At 44.7% G+C, this 16,206-nt stretch overlaps 1 protein-coding gene across 2 annotated transcripts in view; it reads right to left on the bottom strand.

Annotated features, from left to right (window-relative positions):
* DAPK1 (death-associated protein kinase 1) overlaps positions 1–16,206 on the bottom strand; it is a 265,295-nt gene that overhangs the window by 99,491 nt on the left and 149,598 nt on the right. For both annotated transcript variants that reach the window (XM_006898874.1, XM_006898873.1), the window contains exon 3: positions 477–615. In XM_006898874.1, the coding sequence (XP_006898936.1) occupies positions 477–615 (139 nt within the window). The remainder of the gene's footprint in view (positions 1–476; positions 616–16,206) is intronic.

The raw sequence follows: 16,206 nt of genomic DNA on the forward strand, positions 1-16,206 counted from the left end.
ACAATTTTATATAAGCAGAGGACTGAGTCTATCTTCTGTGAAGCTCTGGGTGGACTCAAACCACCAATGTTTATGTTAGGAGATGATCATAAACTACCGGTAGCACTCAGGGTCCTCCAGAAGTCAGAAGAAGGGCAAACACTGGGTCAGCATCTGGCCACTCCAAGCTGAAGTTGTCCTAGGAATTGAGGGCCCCTACTTAGACCTGACCGATAAAAAAATCCTTGACTCTTCACCATAGATTTCTGAATACAGTAGCTACTCTTTAGTCTCTATCCCTCAGAAAACTAAGAACTCACTGCAGTAGGCACACAATATTTGTTTACTTATTTTTATGGCTAATTCCATTTGTTAAACATAAACAAGAAACTAAAAATACATCTTCTAGATGCTTACCTAATGGCTCCATTTTTTTTACAAACAAAACTAAGCTGTGGTGTGCAAATGCTTCCCTAGTCTCATGATCAGCAACATACCTTGAGGTCAAAATGGGCGATCTGAAGGGAGTGAAGATAGTAAACACCACTGAGAATTTGTTTGAGAAATTCAGTTGCTTCTTCTTCGGTCAAAGATTCCTTTTCAGCTAAGAAGTCAAATAGCTCACCACCTGCAACACTGAGAATCAGGAAGCCAAGGTTACATATGACAATTGTTGTATTCTGATCTGCTTTTTCATGGACTATTGGAGTCTCTAGACTCCAGGCAAGAAAATGCCAGAAGAAAGAAAAAACAGCTTTGCTGATTCAGCAAAGCTCTAAGTCAGTGTACCCAGGAGCTCAGCACAAAGGTGCATTTGTGCTTCCAAGCACTTGGCCATCTTTTTTTAATGTCTCTGCTCAAAAATGAGGACAAGAAGCAGAGAGATGAGGGGGGAAAGCAATGATTATTTAGAGTATATTCATGAAACCTCTTTAAAAGGACAACCTTAACTCACTTGTGAAAACAAATCAACAACAGAAAAAGTCAACTGTGTGTATGATTTATGAAGATTTATATTCTTGCACCTATAAGAAAGCCCTGGTGCTAAGAAGCTGTGCTGCAATCCCAAAGGCTTGCAGTCCAATCACGAGCTGCTCTGTGGGAGAAGGGTAAACTATCTCTTCTCCTGTGATTTACTGCCTCTAAAAACCTGCTTTCAAAAGGCAGCCCGGGATGACAAAGTAAAATATTACAATGAAATGTGCAAGGAGTCAGAAAAGCAAAAGGTTCGAACTCGCTCAGCATTTCTTAAGCTCAAGGAAGTGGAGAACAAATTCAAACCTCGAGTTGCTATAATAAAGGATGCTTTAGTAAGAGTACTAAATGATCCAGCAGGTATCAAAAGAAGATGGAAAGAATATACTGAGTCACTGTATCAAAAGGAATTGGCAGACACAGAAGAATTTCATGAAACAACATATGAGCAAGAGCCTATGGTGATGAAGGAAGAATTTCAAGCTTCTTTGAAAGAAATAGCAAAAAATAAGGCCCCAGGAATAGATGGTATACCAATTGACGTATTTTAGCTAACAGATGCTGCCCTGTATGTGCTCACGAAGTGTCAAGAAATCTGAAGAAAAACCACTTAGCCAACTGACTGGAAGAGATCTGTATTTGTTCCCATCCCAAAGAAAGGTGACCCAACAGAATGTGGAAACTATAGAACAATATCGGTGATTTCACATGTAAGCAAGATTCTACTGAAGATTATCCAAAAACGACTGGAACTGCACATCAGCAGAGAACTTCCATTAGTCCAGGCAGGGTTTAGAAGGAGTCGTGGTACTAGGGATATTGTAGCTAATGTCAGATGGATATTGGCTGAAAGCAGGGAATACCAGAGGAACGTCTATCTGTGCTTCATTGATTATGCAAAGGTGTTTGACTGTGTGGACCATAACAAACTGTGGCTGATTCTGAGAAGAATGGGAATACCAGAACACTTGATCATGCTAATGCGCAACTTATACTTGGACCAAGAGGGAATCATCAGAACAGAGCAGGGCAACACTGCATGGTTCAAAATTGGGAAGGCTGTACGCCAGGGATGTGTCCTGTCTCCATACCTTTTCAACCTGTATGCAGAACAGATCATCTGGGAGGCTGGGCTCTATGAGAAGAAAGGTGGCCTATCAACAATCTGCGTTATGCAGATGACACAACCCTGCTTGCTGAGACTGAGGAGGCCCTGAAGTGCTTGCTGCTGAGGGTCAAGGACTGCAGACTTCAATATGGATTGAGGCTCAATGTCAAGAAGACAAAGATTCTCACCACTGGACCAATTGGCAGCATCAGGATGGATGGTGAAGAGGTTGAGATAGAGATTGTTCACAGCTTTAGTCTGCTTGGCTCCACAATCAACACTCTTGGCACCAGCAGCCAGGAAATTAAAAGACGTATTGCGATGGGAAAGTCTGCTGTTAGGGACCTCTCTAAAGTACTCGAGAGCAATGGTGTGTCTCTGGAGACTAAGGTGACTCTGGTACAGGCCATGGTCTTTGCAGTCACTTGTTATGTGTCAGAGAGATGGACAATGATCAGGGAGGACAGAAGAAGAATTGATGCTTTTGAGCTTTGGTGTTGGAGAAGAGTGCTGAGGGTGCCATGGACTGCGAAGAAAACAAACTGATTCACCCTGGAGAGGGTTAAACCGGGCTGCTCCTTGGAGGTAAGGATTCTGAGGCTTCGTCTGACATACTTTGGTCATGTTGTAAGGAGAGACCGGTCCTTGGAGAAGGACATCATGCTTGGGAGGGTGGAGGGCAGGCGCAGGAGGGGAAAGCCCTCTGGGAGATGGATTGATTCGGTGAATGGGGCAATCGGGATGAGTGTGTCGGAGACAGTGAGATTGGCACGGAACAGAGCAGAGTTTAGAGCTGTTCAGAGTTGTACATAGGGTATATGATGAGTCGCAAGTGACTCGATGGCACATAACAACAACGACAACAAAAACCTGCTGGAGGGTGAGCTATGAGCTGGTTCTGACTCGACAACACACATCACCAACCCCCACCACCAACTCCCATAAGAGTGTTCCTGCAAAGTTCACTCTCTGTATGTTAATATCTCAAACTAAAAATTTAATCTTTTGATTGAAAGGGATTTTTCTCTTTCTTTACATTGGTTGATATATAAATATTGTTATTACTATTAGTTGCCTTAGAATTGGCAGGTGTCATGGCAAATCAGGCACAACTGAATGACATGCTGCCATTGCCAATGATAGGTTGTGGAGTGGGTGGTCCACAGGGTCTTTTCTGGCTGATCTTAGAAGTAGTCCAGACCTCCGGCCCTTCGTGTAGAAACTCCACTAAAATCCAGCAAGCATCACACAGCACATGAGCCTTCAAATGTATGGCTGGTGCCTATTCCCAGGGCGCCTTCCGGGAACTGGACCTGGGTCTCTTGCACCAAAGGGTAAACTCGATCCCTGGACAACTGCTGCCCTCAGATATGTGTAAACTTAAACATTTATTACAATACTTGGTGATAAATTTAGTCAAGCACTTACAGAAGAAAAACTCAGACAAGAAAACAGAAAAAGTAACAGAAAAGTAATGTTGTAACTTGGGGATTTCTATCATCTGTACCCTCAGCCTGCTCTAACCTGGGAGGACAGCCACTCTCCCTGCTCCCCCTCCTCCAGTGTCCTCTCAGCCGGCTGTAACATGGGAGGACAGTCTCTGGACCCTGCTCCCCATGAAGCCCAGTTAGCTGCTCTACAATCATCAAATGAGTGAATGAATACAATCTCTGAAGAAAGCCACCATGGTGATGAATGGCAAATAACAAAGGAACTTTTAGTAAGAGTTTTTGTAAATTAATCTTCATCACATTTAATGATACATCACAAGATTATAATTTACTACAATTATGCACATAATTACTGTTTATTCTCTTTCTTCAGCCAAACAGTTCTGTAGATCCTATACCTATATATCCACATGATTGTAAACATTAGATCTACATGTCTACCACCCTCTCCTCCATGTCATGGAGTCAGAATCAACTCATAGATGATCCTTCAGCTTGTTTTCAAAGGCCTGAAGTGGCATGGGAGAAGACTGGCCATCTCTCTTCCACAGAACAGCTGGTCAATAAAATGAGAAACAAAAGCACAAACTGTTATCTATGGGATCCATAAACACCTTAGCCACCACAGGGAGTAAAATCTGAGCTCTGCTTGATTCAGAAGTAACACAGGAACTATCTATGTGAAAGTTCAGAGTTTCTCCTTTCACCCTCCAAGTCCAGGCCCTTCTTAGCAGCGCTCAGGGTCTCTGGGCCCAGAACTGCATGGGTTGTCTTCACAAGTGCACTCGTGGGCCTGAGGCTTTCAGAGACTCCATAGTGTAGTAACCACACTCCTTGGTCCTGGAACTCTGGCTGTTCTCTAAACAGATGAAGAAAGACAACACAGAAATTTTGGCAATGTTCACATGGTGAATCGCAAGGGCAACTGTGTCTTAACACAGAATATTTGATCACTTTCAATTCTTCTTTTTTTATACTTTGTTCTGTTTGGTTTAAAGTATGGGTTTCTCATCATTGTATCTGCAGTTCTTCATTCTCTATTTTGACAGTCAACTTAGACGAAATGAAAAAGAAGACAGTGGCTTGACAACCTGCTGCATGAACGTCTTAGAGAAGGGTCAGGAAATGTAACCTTTTGAAAAGGCAAGCCAGACTGTCAGTAATCAGCAAGAAAGCGACCCAAGCACAGTGGAATGACACGCAGCTTGGCCCCGCACCACCCTCACAATCGCAGTGCGCTCCATTCTGTGCCATGGCTCCTGTGTGCTTTGAATGCCTTCCAAGTGAGAACATCTTCCCACACAGCACATGGCACTGCAGTCTACAGTACTCCATGGGGCTGTGTCAGTTCAGAAACCTCACTGAAGCCTTTTTACTGTGAGTGACCCTGTTTACACTGAGTGACACTTCTGGCATCTGAAATATGGGCAGCAGAGCCTCACCATAACAGCATGCAAGTCATTTCGGCAATCTGACAGGTAGAAGGCTCAGATGACTCCTGGCACACTGAAAACTGAGCTGTCTGTCAAGGTCATAAGTTTATGTTTCCATAAGCACTGGGCTGCCCTCTAATATTTAACTTTAAGATGTTTATCAAGAGACTGACTAGTCCCCTCTAGAGACCGTTCCCAATGAGCCTGGTGGAAGTGATTCTGGTCCATTTGCCTCCTCCCTGGGCCCTGAGCATCCAACTGAAGGTCCAGAAATCTCACAGAGCCTGAGCCAGGAAGCAGAGAAGCCCCACCTAATGAAGCAGAGACTTGTGCAAACAGACTACCTCCTTAAACACACTCCTTACCCTCTGTGGTGGGAAAGACAACCTTTGTGTACCGATGCTATCTCCCACCCAACTATGGGAAGGCCTCCCTCTGCTAATTTTTATGACTTCCGAGAAGAGTACTGAATGTTCCACGGACTGCCAAGAAAACAAACAGGTCCATCCTAGAGAGAGTTAAACCAGGCTACTCCTTGGAGGCAAGGATTCTGGGACTTCGTCTGACATACTTTGGACATGCTGTAAGGAGAGACAGGTCCTTGGAGAGGGACATCATGCTTGGTAGGGTGGAGGGACAGCGTAGGAGGGGAAGACCCTCTATGAGATGGATTGATTCAGTGACTGGGGTAATCGGGATGGGTGTGTCAGAGGCAATGCGATTGGCACAGGACAGAGCAGGGTTTAGGGCTGTTGTACATAGGGTCACTATGAGTCGCAAACGACTCGATGGCACATAACAACAACAAAAACATTTCTCTTAAGAAGGAGTTCTGGTGGCCTAGTGGCAAGAAGTTGTGCTGCAATCCTGAAGGCACATGATTCAAGACTACCAGTTGTCTGTGGGAGAAGGATGGGCAATCTCCTCCTGTGCAATTAACTTTCTCCGAAAATCCACTGGGGGTCAGCTATGGATTGGTTCCAGCTCTATGGTACACAACAACAGTTCTTCTTAAAGGGAGCTCTAGTGGTTTAGGTACAAATCCACCAGCTGTTCCTCAGAAGAAAACTGGGCAATCTCCTGGTGATGTACCACCGCAGAAACCTACCAGAAGATCAGCTGTGACTCGGTTCCCACTGATGGCAATGAGTCAGTCATTAATTTCTCTTAAAAGTTTCTTGGTGGCACAAGCAGCTTGCATCCAACTATATCCTGAAAGTGGGCAGGGGTCTACTGTAGTAATGAAGGCAACCAGCATTAGGCTCTAACACACGGGGCACCAGGGGTCAGAACTGACTGAATGTCAACAGTTTAGTTTTCATTCCTCGTAAAACAGTTCTCTTGGGGAGATCCAAGATGGCGGCAGAGGCAGAGACAGCGTGGTGAGCTGCAGGAGCAGCAAACCACTTAAAGCAGGGCCATTATGGCCTCCTACAGACTTCACCTTATTGATAACTGAACACTTAAACAGTTGATGACTGGCCCTCAGTGAAGATCGAGGCTCAACAACAGGAATTCAAGGATTCCCAAGGAGGAATGGGTGAGTCTCGCGGCTCCCAACCCCCTCCCGCAGAGCCTGCGCTGCGCCACACAGCCACTGCAGCTCCATGAGGCTTCCACAGCTGGAACCAATGGATTTCCTCACCCAGGATGGATGCTGGGCACCGGTACTCCTCAAGACTGGTACAGTGAAGCCACCACACTGCCGCAAGGTGGACTCGGTCTGGAGAGAATTCTTGGAGCGAGGATGGCAGCAGTGGGGGAAGCGGGTGCCCACTGGCCACCCACAAAAGAGGGGCCGCCGCCCGCACTGGGGTGGGGGTGCACGCCCCAATGGCCGCCTGCGTAGGAGGTGGGGGATGGGATGCATGCATGCCCGCCATCTGCAGGTCTGGGTTTCCTTGGACAGGCGAAAGAAGACGATTACCTATATAATGGATTGCTGAAAGTCACTGTGAGTCTGATGACCTTAACAGCATGCACAAGAGGACCAACATCCTAAATGCACCACATATTTTGTTCTGTTCAATGCTTCTGCCAAAAGATGGTTAGACCTAGGGGGAGTCTGTTCACAATTCTCAGGTTCCCTTTATCATATATAAAGGGGGAGGGCAGTGACACCTACTTCAAAATATAGTATGACCACTTATGGGGGGAGTAAAAGTGGCAGTGCTGGAATGGGAGACACTATCCCTGACCACAGAGTCCTCAGTCAGGCAAGGGGACCAGTCTGGGGTAGGGGCAATTGGAGGGGGACTATACCAGCCAGCTCCTGGGGGGTGTTGCCCTGCTCAGGATGGGCTGCCCTCGGCCCCCGACTCGGGGCGAGCCATCGCGGCCCTCTGCCCGGGGAGGGATGCCCTCAGCCCCCGGCTCGGGGCGAGCCATCGCGGCCCCCTGCCCGGGGAGGGATGCCCTCAGCCCCCGGCTCGGGGCGAGCCATCGCGGCCCCCTGCCCGGGGAGGGATGCCCTCGGCCCCCGGCCCGGGGTGAGCCGTCGCGGCCCTCAGGGTGAGCTCCTCAGTCCCCAGATTGTGCCATCTGACCCCTGGGTGGGGAAGGAGGGGGAAAGAATGCCTAGGGTATCCAGAGAATGTTACCTAGGCCACCTTCTGCCACCTTTTGCCCCCCCAGTAAACCTGAAAGCAACACCCTCAAAGCCCTTCTATTTGTAACTCACAAGTTTGTTCTCTCTAGGTTTGCTCCCTTTCCTATAGCTAACCTTAACACTGAGTTTTACTCCAGAACTGACCCTGAACCCAGTGCCAATGACAAAAAGGAAATACAACTGACAGCTAAGGAAGCAAAGGAGGATAGAGCCTCTGGGTTCAACCAGTCATCCCCACTGGATCCACCTGGGAAAACACTTTGCAGTCCAGAGGGGAGCAAATGACAGGAAAATATCTTCTAACAGAGCAAGAAGGCAAGCAGCTTTAACCCAAGACCACCAGTAAGGAGATAAAGCATCCTCCCTTTCCCCCTTTATATCTATGCCCCTGTTCAGCATGAAGAAGCCAGAGAGTCGGCATCCAATTCCCAAATCAATAAGACAGTTGGTTTAATTACCATTGGAAAATGCTTGTCATTCCTCTGTAGCATCTGGTCCCCAGTGGACCCTCATCATTTCCTTCACCTGCTCCCCCCACCAACCAAACTGTGCAGCTCTGCAACTGCATCTTGGCCCATCCTCACCCTTCTGGCCCCCCAACCCTCAACTCCTTGTACCCCCAATATGTTTTTCCCAATAAAAGAAAAAAAATTGGAAAAAAACAAAACAAAACAAAAAAACAGTTCTCTCATTTTACTCTGAAGCAGAAGTGGCATCCACTTCCTAAATAACATGCCTCTGGAAACTCTATAAACTTTGATAAATCTTGAAAGCTGTAGAGGAGCTTTTGGGCCTTTTGTTCATAGGGTCATTGTGAGTTGTGCTCAACTCAAAGGCAATCAACAACAATGACATCTTCCTCTGGGGACCCAATTTATTTTTGATGTTTTGTTCTTCTATGTACCCTGTTACAAGGTGGGAAGGGAGGAGAGAAAGGAAATTTTCATAATCTTCATGTATTTTGTTAAAAACAACAAATGCTTCTTAGCATGCATTTCACACCATTTCCACAATACTGTAATTTAAAACGATCTGATTCTAGAGACCAAATAAAGGACTCTAACCTTGTACTCCTACTCTCATTTTACCACACGCACAGATTTCTCCAATCTCCTCCCATCGGGGCTGGAGGGGATCCTTAACCTATAAAAGTGGGATGCCTATTGCCTTTGGTCCATTCTGACTTGGAACCTCCCCACAGGGCAGAGCAGAACTGGATCTCCCAGGTTGCACAAATCTTAAGAGGAGCAAAGTGTCACATCTCTCTCCCATGGAGTGGCTAGTGGTTTTGAACCACTGACTTTTCAGTTAAGAGCTAAGTCCATGACTACCACACCACCAGGCCCCTGCCTCCAGTGTGCCCTGTGTGTGCATGCCATGTATGTGTATGCCTAAGACCAGCACAGTGCTGACAGGGCCCCTGCCTCCACTGTGCCCCACGTGTGCATGTCTAAAACAGGAAGTAAGCTCTTCTGTGAGTGCCTCTTTCCTCATCCATCAGGAAGATGAAGATAAAAGAAGCCAGTCACTCTGGCACAGGCCATAGCTTAGTGAGCAGGAAACAGATCCTACCTCAGCCAGTGGTCTCTACCCTGTAACCCTGTCATCTCCTGGGGCAGGTGCCTGTTGACAGGAAAGGCCTCTTCCTGTCACTTCTCCTCCTACCCTGTCACCTCTCCTCCCAACCAATCAAACACATTCATCTTTGTTAGACTTTCATACTTGAGAACTGCAAGCAAACATTTTAAAATACTTTAAAAGCATTTCTTTTTTAAAGAAAAGTTCATCTTTTAAAGGGTGTGTTTGTGTGTGTTACACAGCAGCACTATGTAACAAGGACAAGCCTAGGCAGAGGTACCAAGGCTGGAGAAGAGCAGGGCCTGATCAGTGGAGGGGCCATGTGCCTTTTTTTGGTCTTCACAGACCCTTCTGACAAGCCTCTGTTCACACACACCATAGCTTGTCTAGGGAGTCACAGTGCCTAGCTGATCAAGAGGCGGCCAGGCCCCACCTATCCCATGAATCTGTCATACACACTCCCTTCACTCGAATCTATTTCCATTCCAAACTCCCTCTGGGAAAGCAGATGCTTCCGTCAAAAACCTCTACTATAAATCCTTAGTCAGCAGTAGAAAGAAATAAAATTACAAAATCTCAGGAAACATAATAGCATCACTTAATAATTAGGCTGTGTTCAGCCACATAATTTGAGGCTGAAGGTGACCTTGGCAGTTCTTAGCAGGGACTTTTGCCTGCATATATTTTTTAGAACCAGAACATAAATAGAATTGTTGTTGCTGAACAACAGAATCATGCTAACCAGGAAATCAGTCAGAACCTCACACTCTTTGTCCCAAATTTCTCCTTCTGCTAAAGAGAAGGAAGACCCATGGGAGGAGTGTGGAGAAATCTATGTGGCACATGGCCAAGGTGAGCATGAGGTTAATCTCCTTTATTAGATCTCTGGGGCAGAGCGTTTTCAATTACAGCACTATCACGAAGTTATGTGAAATACATGCTAACAAGCATTTGCTGTTTTTACCAAAAGATGTGGAGACCATGAAGGATTCGTTTCTCTCCTCGTCACCTACCACAAGCACTAGTGCTCCCCTACAAGCCACTAGTGGTAATGTCAGATAGGACACATGTAAGAACAGAGCATCAGAAAGTGGATCCCCGGAATAACATGAGAGAAATCACAGCCATGTTCTATCTTCAATGAATGAAAATATTGCTCATGACACTTCTCAGGAATTAAAAAAAAAATAACAAGTCTTAATTCTGGTTTGGATTTCTAGGCTGAGTGCTCTATCTGAACAAACCTTATGCTTCTTAATAATCAAGTGATTATTAAAGACAAATGTACTGCAAAAGACCTCTTTGAAGTATTAGAAAGCAAGAAAGAATGTCATTGTAAGGACAACTAACTTAAGTTATGGTATTTTCTACTCCCTCATATGTTGTGTGAAAGCTGGAAAATGAATAAAGACCCAAGAAGAACTGGTGCCTATGCATATGGTGTTGGTGAAAAAGAATAAATCTGCCAGACACTGCCCAACCTATCTTGAAGAATGCTCCTTTGAAGAGTGAAAGGAAAGACTCTGTCTCACAAATTTTGGGCACATTACCAAGAGTGGCCAGTTCCTGAGAGGGACAGCATGTCTGGTAAATTAGAGAGGAAGATCTTCAACAACAGAGACCGACACGGTGGTGGCAATACTGGGCGACAACAGCACATCTGTGAGGAAGGTGTAGGATAGGGCTGCTAGGAGCTTGCCTCAGCAGGCAAGTTGGGGGCAGCAGAACAATTTAGGAACCTCTGGTCCTCCCAGAGCCCTGGGCTGCCAAACACTCTAGCAAGAAAACTGAATGGGCTCTAGCACATAGGACTCCAACCCTGGCTTGAAGGTGTGGGTGACTTAAAAAGAAAGGAGAGGAGTCATGTTGCCTCTCCAGTGTAAAATGAGAAGGCTGGACCATGAGGCCACGTAACTACCCCAGTGTCCATGCTCTAGTCCCTAGGATACTCTGGAGTGTGGTTTGGCACCGAGCTGCTGGGTGAATGCACATCTCACACTCTAAAGAGTTAGCATGTGCCTCTCACTTTCACGACAGAAAAAAGGCCTGGTGATCTCCAAAAATTCAGTCACTGAAAACCCCATGCACTCGTATACATGAGGTCATTCTTGTGTACGTGCAACAAGTATTGGTCAACTCTTCCTCTTTTAAAAACAAACCAAAACTCCATAACCTGCTGCCACTGAGTAGATTCTCAGGCCTAGAGGAGAGCATGAAGCAGTCCATGGGTTTCCGAGGCTATAATCTTTACAGAAACAGGCTGCCAAAGATGAAACTAATGATGAAAATGTAATGCTCCACAGCAGGCACTGACTGGTGGCTGTTCCTTGTTCATCTGGGACTGGCCATCTGAGGTTTCTAGTCTCTCACTCTCACATTCCAATTTAATTTCCATGGGTAACTTTGCTGGGAAATGTAAAGGAAAGATAAAATACATTTGGAAGAGAAAATATAAATATTAGTTCTTGCTCCTATCCTTTGTGGAACACAAATCATATCAATGGTCTTCCAAATCTTAATGTCACTTCTGAATCAGCTGTGCCTCCTCTGAATCCAAACTCTGTCTGAAAATACATTTCCTGTTTGCTTTTCCACAAACTCACATTCAAGTGTTTACAACCTGAAAGAAGTCCTGAGAGTTTCACAGAAAAGCATGCCTGGTGCTCAAAAAAAATTATTGGGTTGGACATTTGGACTTTTGCCATGTCCTTGCGATGGTAGATAACACTGCTATGAACTTGGTGTACAAGTCTCCATTTGAGCCTCAGTTCTCATTCCCATATATAGGGGTATATTCCATGCAGCAGAATAGCTGAGTCTTATGGAATTTCTATGTTAAGCTTTTTGAGGAAGCACCAAATTGTCTTCCAGAGTGGTTGTACCATTTTACAATCTCACCAACAATGTATAAGAGTTCCTATCTCCACATTCTCTCCAACATTTATTAGTTTCTGTCCTGTTAAACTTTGCCACTTCTACTGGAGTGAGATGGTATCTCATTGTGGTTTTGATTTGCATCTCTCTTACTGCTAGTGATTTTGAGCATTTCTTCATGTGTCAGGCATCTGAATATCTTCCTCTGTGAAAAATCTTTCCATGTCTTTTGCCCATTTTGTAATTGTGTCATCAGTTGAGAAATTATGGTACATTGACATGATGGAATACAATGTATGCAGCATGGAGGAGCAATGATTTTATAAATTACCACCTAACTTGGGAGGGACTGGGTAGCACTATGCTACATGAATAACTCAGTCCCATAAGGACAAATACTTATAAGACCACTATTGCAGAATATGTATGAGGATCTAAGGAGGGGAGGGTGGGAGCAGAAGAGTGGGGATGGGGGGATTAATCATAGGGTCGCACTATTTGATGCATGGAGGAAGGGGTGGGAAGATTCAGTGTGAAAAACAATATACTAACTTTGTAAGTAAACCAGCATAAAATAAAAATTCTTTTACATTAAAAAAATTTTTCTGGTGCTAGGGAGAGGGGGAACACTTATTTCACTCAAGAGTCATGGCAGTATGAACCTGGGAGGTTTCTAAAAGAGCTTCAAAATGACTGGACAGAGGTATTCTAGGTTCAAATGTGAACTTTGCCTCATGACACCACGAGGTTAAATTGCTTTCTGAGCTTCAGTTTCATTGCCAATGGAATATTTATCTATTGCTCATCATTATTATTAATGAGAATAATAAGATAACTTTGGGGTCTGAGTATCTGGCACACAGTTAAATGCCAATATATGGCCACACCATAAGTCCCTGCAGCAATCCTTGACCCTAACTCCTCTGAGTCATAGCTCCTGAGTCAGAAAACTCTGGAAGTCACTCTCTACGCACATCCCTTGTGCAGGGACTAGGGAGAGACTCCTCTTGGACGTCAGTCTCATGGCCACGAGCGTCATGGTGACCTAGAGCCTACACCCCACTCACCTGGGCCTCCTACCAATTGAAGGGAGCTGGGTTTGTTGAAGGGTGGAGCAGGGTTAGGTTAGAGTTTGACCACTTAACAGCATTATGCTAAAAATACCCAAATGCATCCTCTCTTAAAAAAAAAAAAAGCACATGGCACTGTCAGAAGTCAAAACTGACTCCTAACAGTTGTGGTAACTAACAACAACAACAACAGAATTCTGGTCATGGAAAATACCTAAAAACGTATGTCATGCCTAGTCAAACTCATTATATTAGATGAATCTTTAGAAAATGAAGGCTTTAATGATGTTTATAGTACTTGGTTTTAGTCCTAGGTCCATGATCCACTTTGAGTTGGGTTTTGTGTATGGAGTGAGGTGTGGAAATTTCTCCAACAGGGTAAAAAGGGAAGCCACAGACTGGGGAAAAATATTTGGTAATGACATGTCACATAAGGACTTATACCTAGAATTTATAAAATATTTGAGCACCACAACTGAAAAATGGGCACAGAATATGAACAGACACTTCACCAAAGAAGATACAAACAAATAAAGAAATGTTCAAAATCCTTACCTCTAAGAGAGATGCAAAACAACTATGAGATATCATCTCATCCCAGTCAGAATAGCAAAATGCAACAGTACAGCAAACAACAAATTCTGGTGAGGTTGTGGAGAAACTGGAACCCTAATTCACTGTTAGTGGGAGTGTAAAACGGTACAGTTATTATGGAAGGCAGTATTTCACTTTCTCAAAAAGTTGCAAATAGAAATACCATTTGACCCAGAAATTCCACTACTAGGAATATACATCAAAGGAACCATAACCACCACCCAAGCAGATATATGCAAATCCATATTTATCGTGGCTTTTTTCACAATAGCAAAGAGTTGGAAACAATCCAAGTGCCCATCAACAAACGAATGGATAGAGAAGCTGTGGTATATTCACACAATGGAATACTACATAGCATTGAAAAAGAAGGAACTCATGAAATATTTTACAAAATGGGTGATCCTGGAGGACATTATGCTAAATGAACTATCTCGGTCACAAAAGGACAAATAGTGCATAGTGCCATTGTTGTAAAATGGGATTGACACTGGGGTTGAGGGTAAACTGAGAAAGATGGGATAAATTATGTATACTTCATTGAAACAAATGAGGGAGAGAACTATTAAAAGTGATATATGATTAGGTATTAATGCATGACAGGAGTCCAGAATGAAGGTTGCACAGTGGAGTGGACTTGGGGGGAGGGACTGTATAACAATGAAAGAATTTTTCCTTAACTTTTCAAAGAGAAGAACGAACTGGGGGGAGAGGTGGGCAGGGAGAAAAGTGCAACCATAAATGAATGGAAATCCAAAGTCTCTGTAAACTTTCATTAAAATTAATAATAAAAATTTTAAAAAACAAAAACAAACAAAAAGAAAATGAAGTATTTTCTTCAGGGAACAATCTGAGGATAAATAAGGCTAATTAGGGAGCTCTGATGTCTTAAGGGCTAGAGCTGCACTACCAAACACAGACCTGAAAGAAAGAAAGGTCTGAATGCACAAGTTGCTGGGACGGGGGTTCAGGGTGGAAATTAAAACATCTACAGGAGCGCGAAATGTGTGCTTGGACTAGGAGGCGGTCGTCAGAACAGAGCAAGGGAACACTGCATGGTTCAAAATTGGGAAGGGTGCATGCCAGGGATGCATACCTTTTCAACCTGTATGCAGAAGAGATTATCTGGGAGGCTGGGCTCTATGAGGAGAAATGTGGGGTCAAGATTGGTGGACGATTTATCAACAATCTGCATTATGTAGATGACACAACCCTGCTTGCTGAAACTGAAGAGGACCTGAAGCACCTGCTGCAGAGGATCAAGGACTGCAGCCTCCAATATGGAATGAGGCTCAATGTCAAGAAGACAAAGATTCTCACCACTGGAACAATTGGCAGCATCAGGATGGATGGTGAAGAGATTGAGATTGTTCACAGCTTTAGTTTGCTTGGCTCCACAGTTAACACTCTCGGCACCAGTAGCCAGGAAATTAAAAGGCGCATTGCCATGGGAAAGTCTGCTGTTAGGGATCTCTCCAAAGTACTGAAAAGCAATGATGTCTCTCTGGAGACTAAGGTGCATCTGATATAGGCTATGGTTTTCGCAATCGCTGGTTATGCATCAAAGAGTTGAACAATGACCAAGGAGGATAGAAGGAGAATTGAAGCCTTTGAGCTGTGGTGCTGGAGAAGAGTACTGAGAATACCATGGACTGCTAGGAAAACAAACAGATTTGTCCTGGAAAGGGTTAAACCAGGTGGCTCCTTGGAGGCAAGGATTCTGAGGCTCCGTCTAACATACTTTGGACATGTTGTGAGGAGAGACTGGTCCTTGGAGAAGGACATCATGCTTGGGAGTGTGGAGGGACAGCACAGGAGGGGAAGGCCCTCTATGAGGTGGATTGATTCAGTGACTGGGATAACTGGGATGGGAGTGTCAGAGACAGTGTGATTGGCACAGGACAGAGCAGAGTTTAGAGCTGTTGTACACAGGGTCGCTATAAGTCACAAACAACTCGATGGCACATAACAACAACAGGAGCACAGGTGGCACAATCTGTAGTGTGTTATGCTGTTAAGCAAACCAAAAACTCAGAAGTATCTACAACTGAAAACGAAAGTGTCATCTGATCATCTATCGACCCTCTTCCCCACACATCATTATGGTGCCTGGCTGGCATAAGCAGACTGAGAAAGAAAGGCCGCTGATCACCTGATGGTGCATGGAGTGGATCCCTGAGGCAGAATCTCAGAATGTGCACAGAGGACTGCTTCTGCTGAGACTACTCCACTCACCCTGTGGAGCAGATCTCAGGGTGACAAATGCGAAGCCACGGATTTGAACCCCCAGAGAGGCACAACCTATGAGTCAGCAGGGCAGATCCCTAGATACTATGTCACCAGAGCTCCTAATTACAGTAACAGCATGGATACTAACCTCAAGTTAAAAATATTGAGACTACCAACATGACATTTTTTTTTGTCATGTTGGTAGTCTCAATAATGTCAGCAGTTGACGTGTTTGGAATCACAGAAACCAAGAAAGCTTAAGATACAAGCTGTCAGATCATGAGTTGGACAATGGAAGATATTTTCT

Source organism: Elephantulus edwardii, unplaced genomic scaffold (assembly GCF_000299155.1).
Source record: "Elephantulus edwardii isolate Elephantulus edwardi_28Jun2011 unplaced genomic scaffold, EleEdw1.0 scaffold00238, whole genome shotgun sequence".
Taxonomy (NCBI): domain Eukaryota; kingdom Metazoa; phylum Chordata; class Mammalia; order Macroscelidea; family Macroscelididae; genus Elephantulus; species Elephantulus edwardii.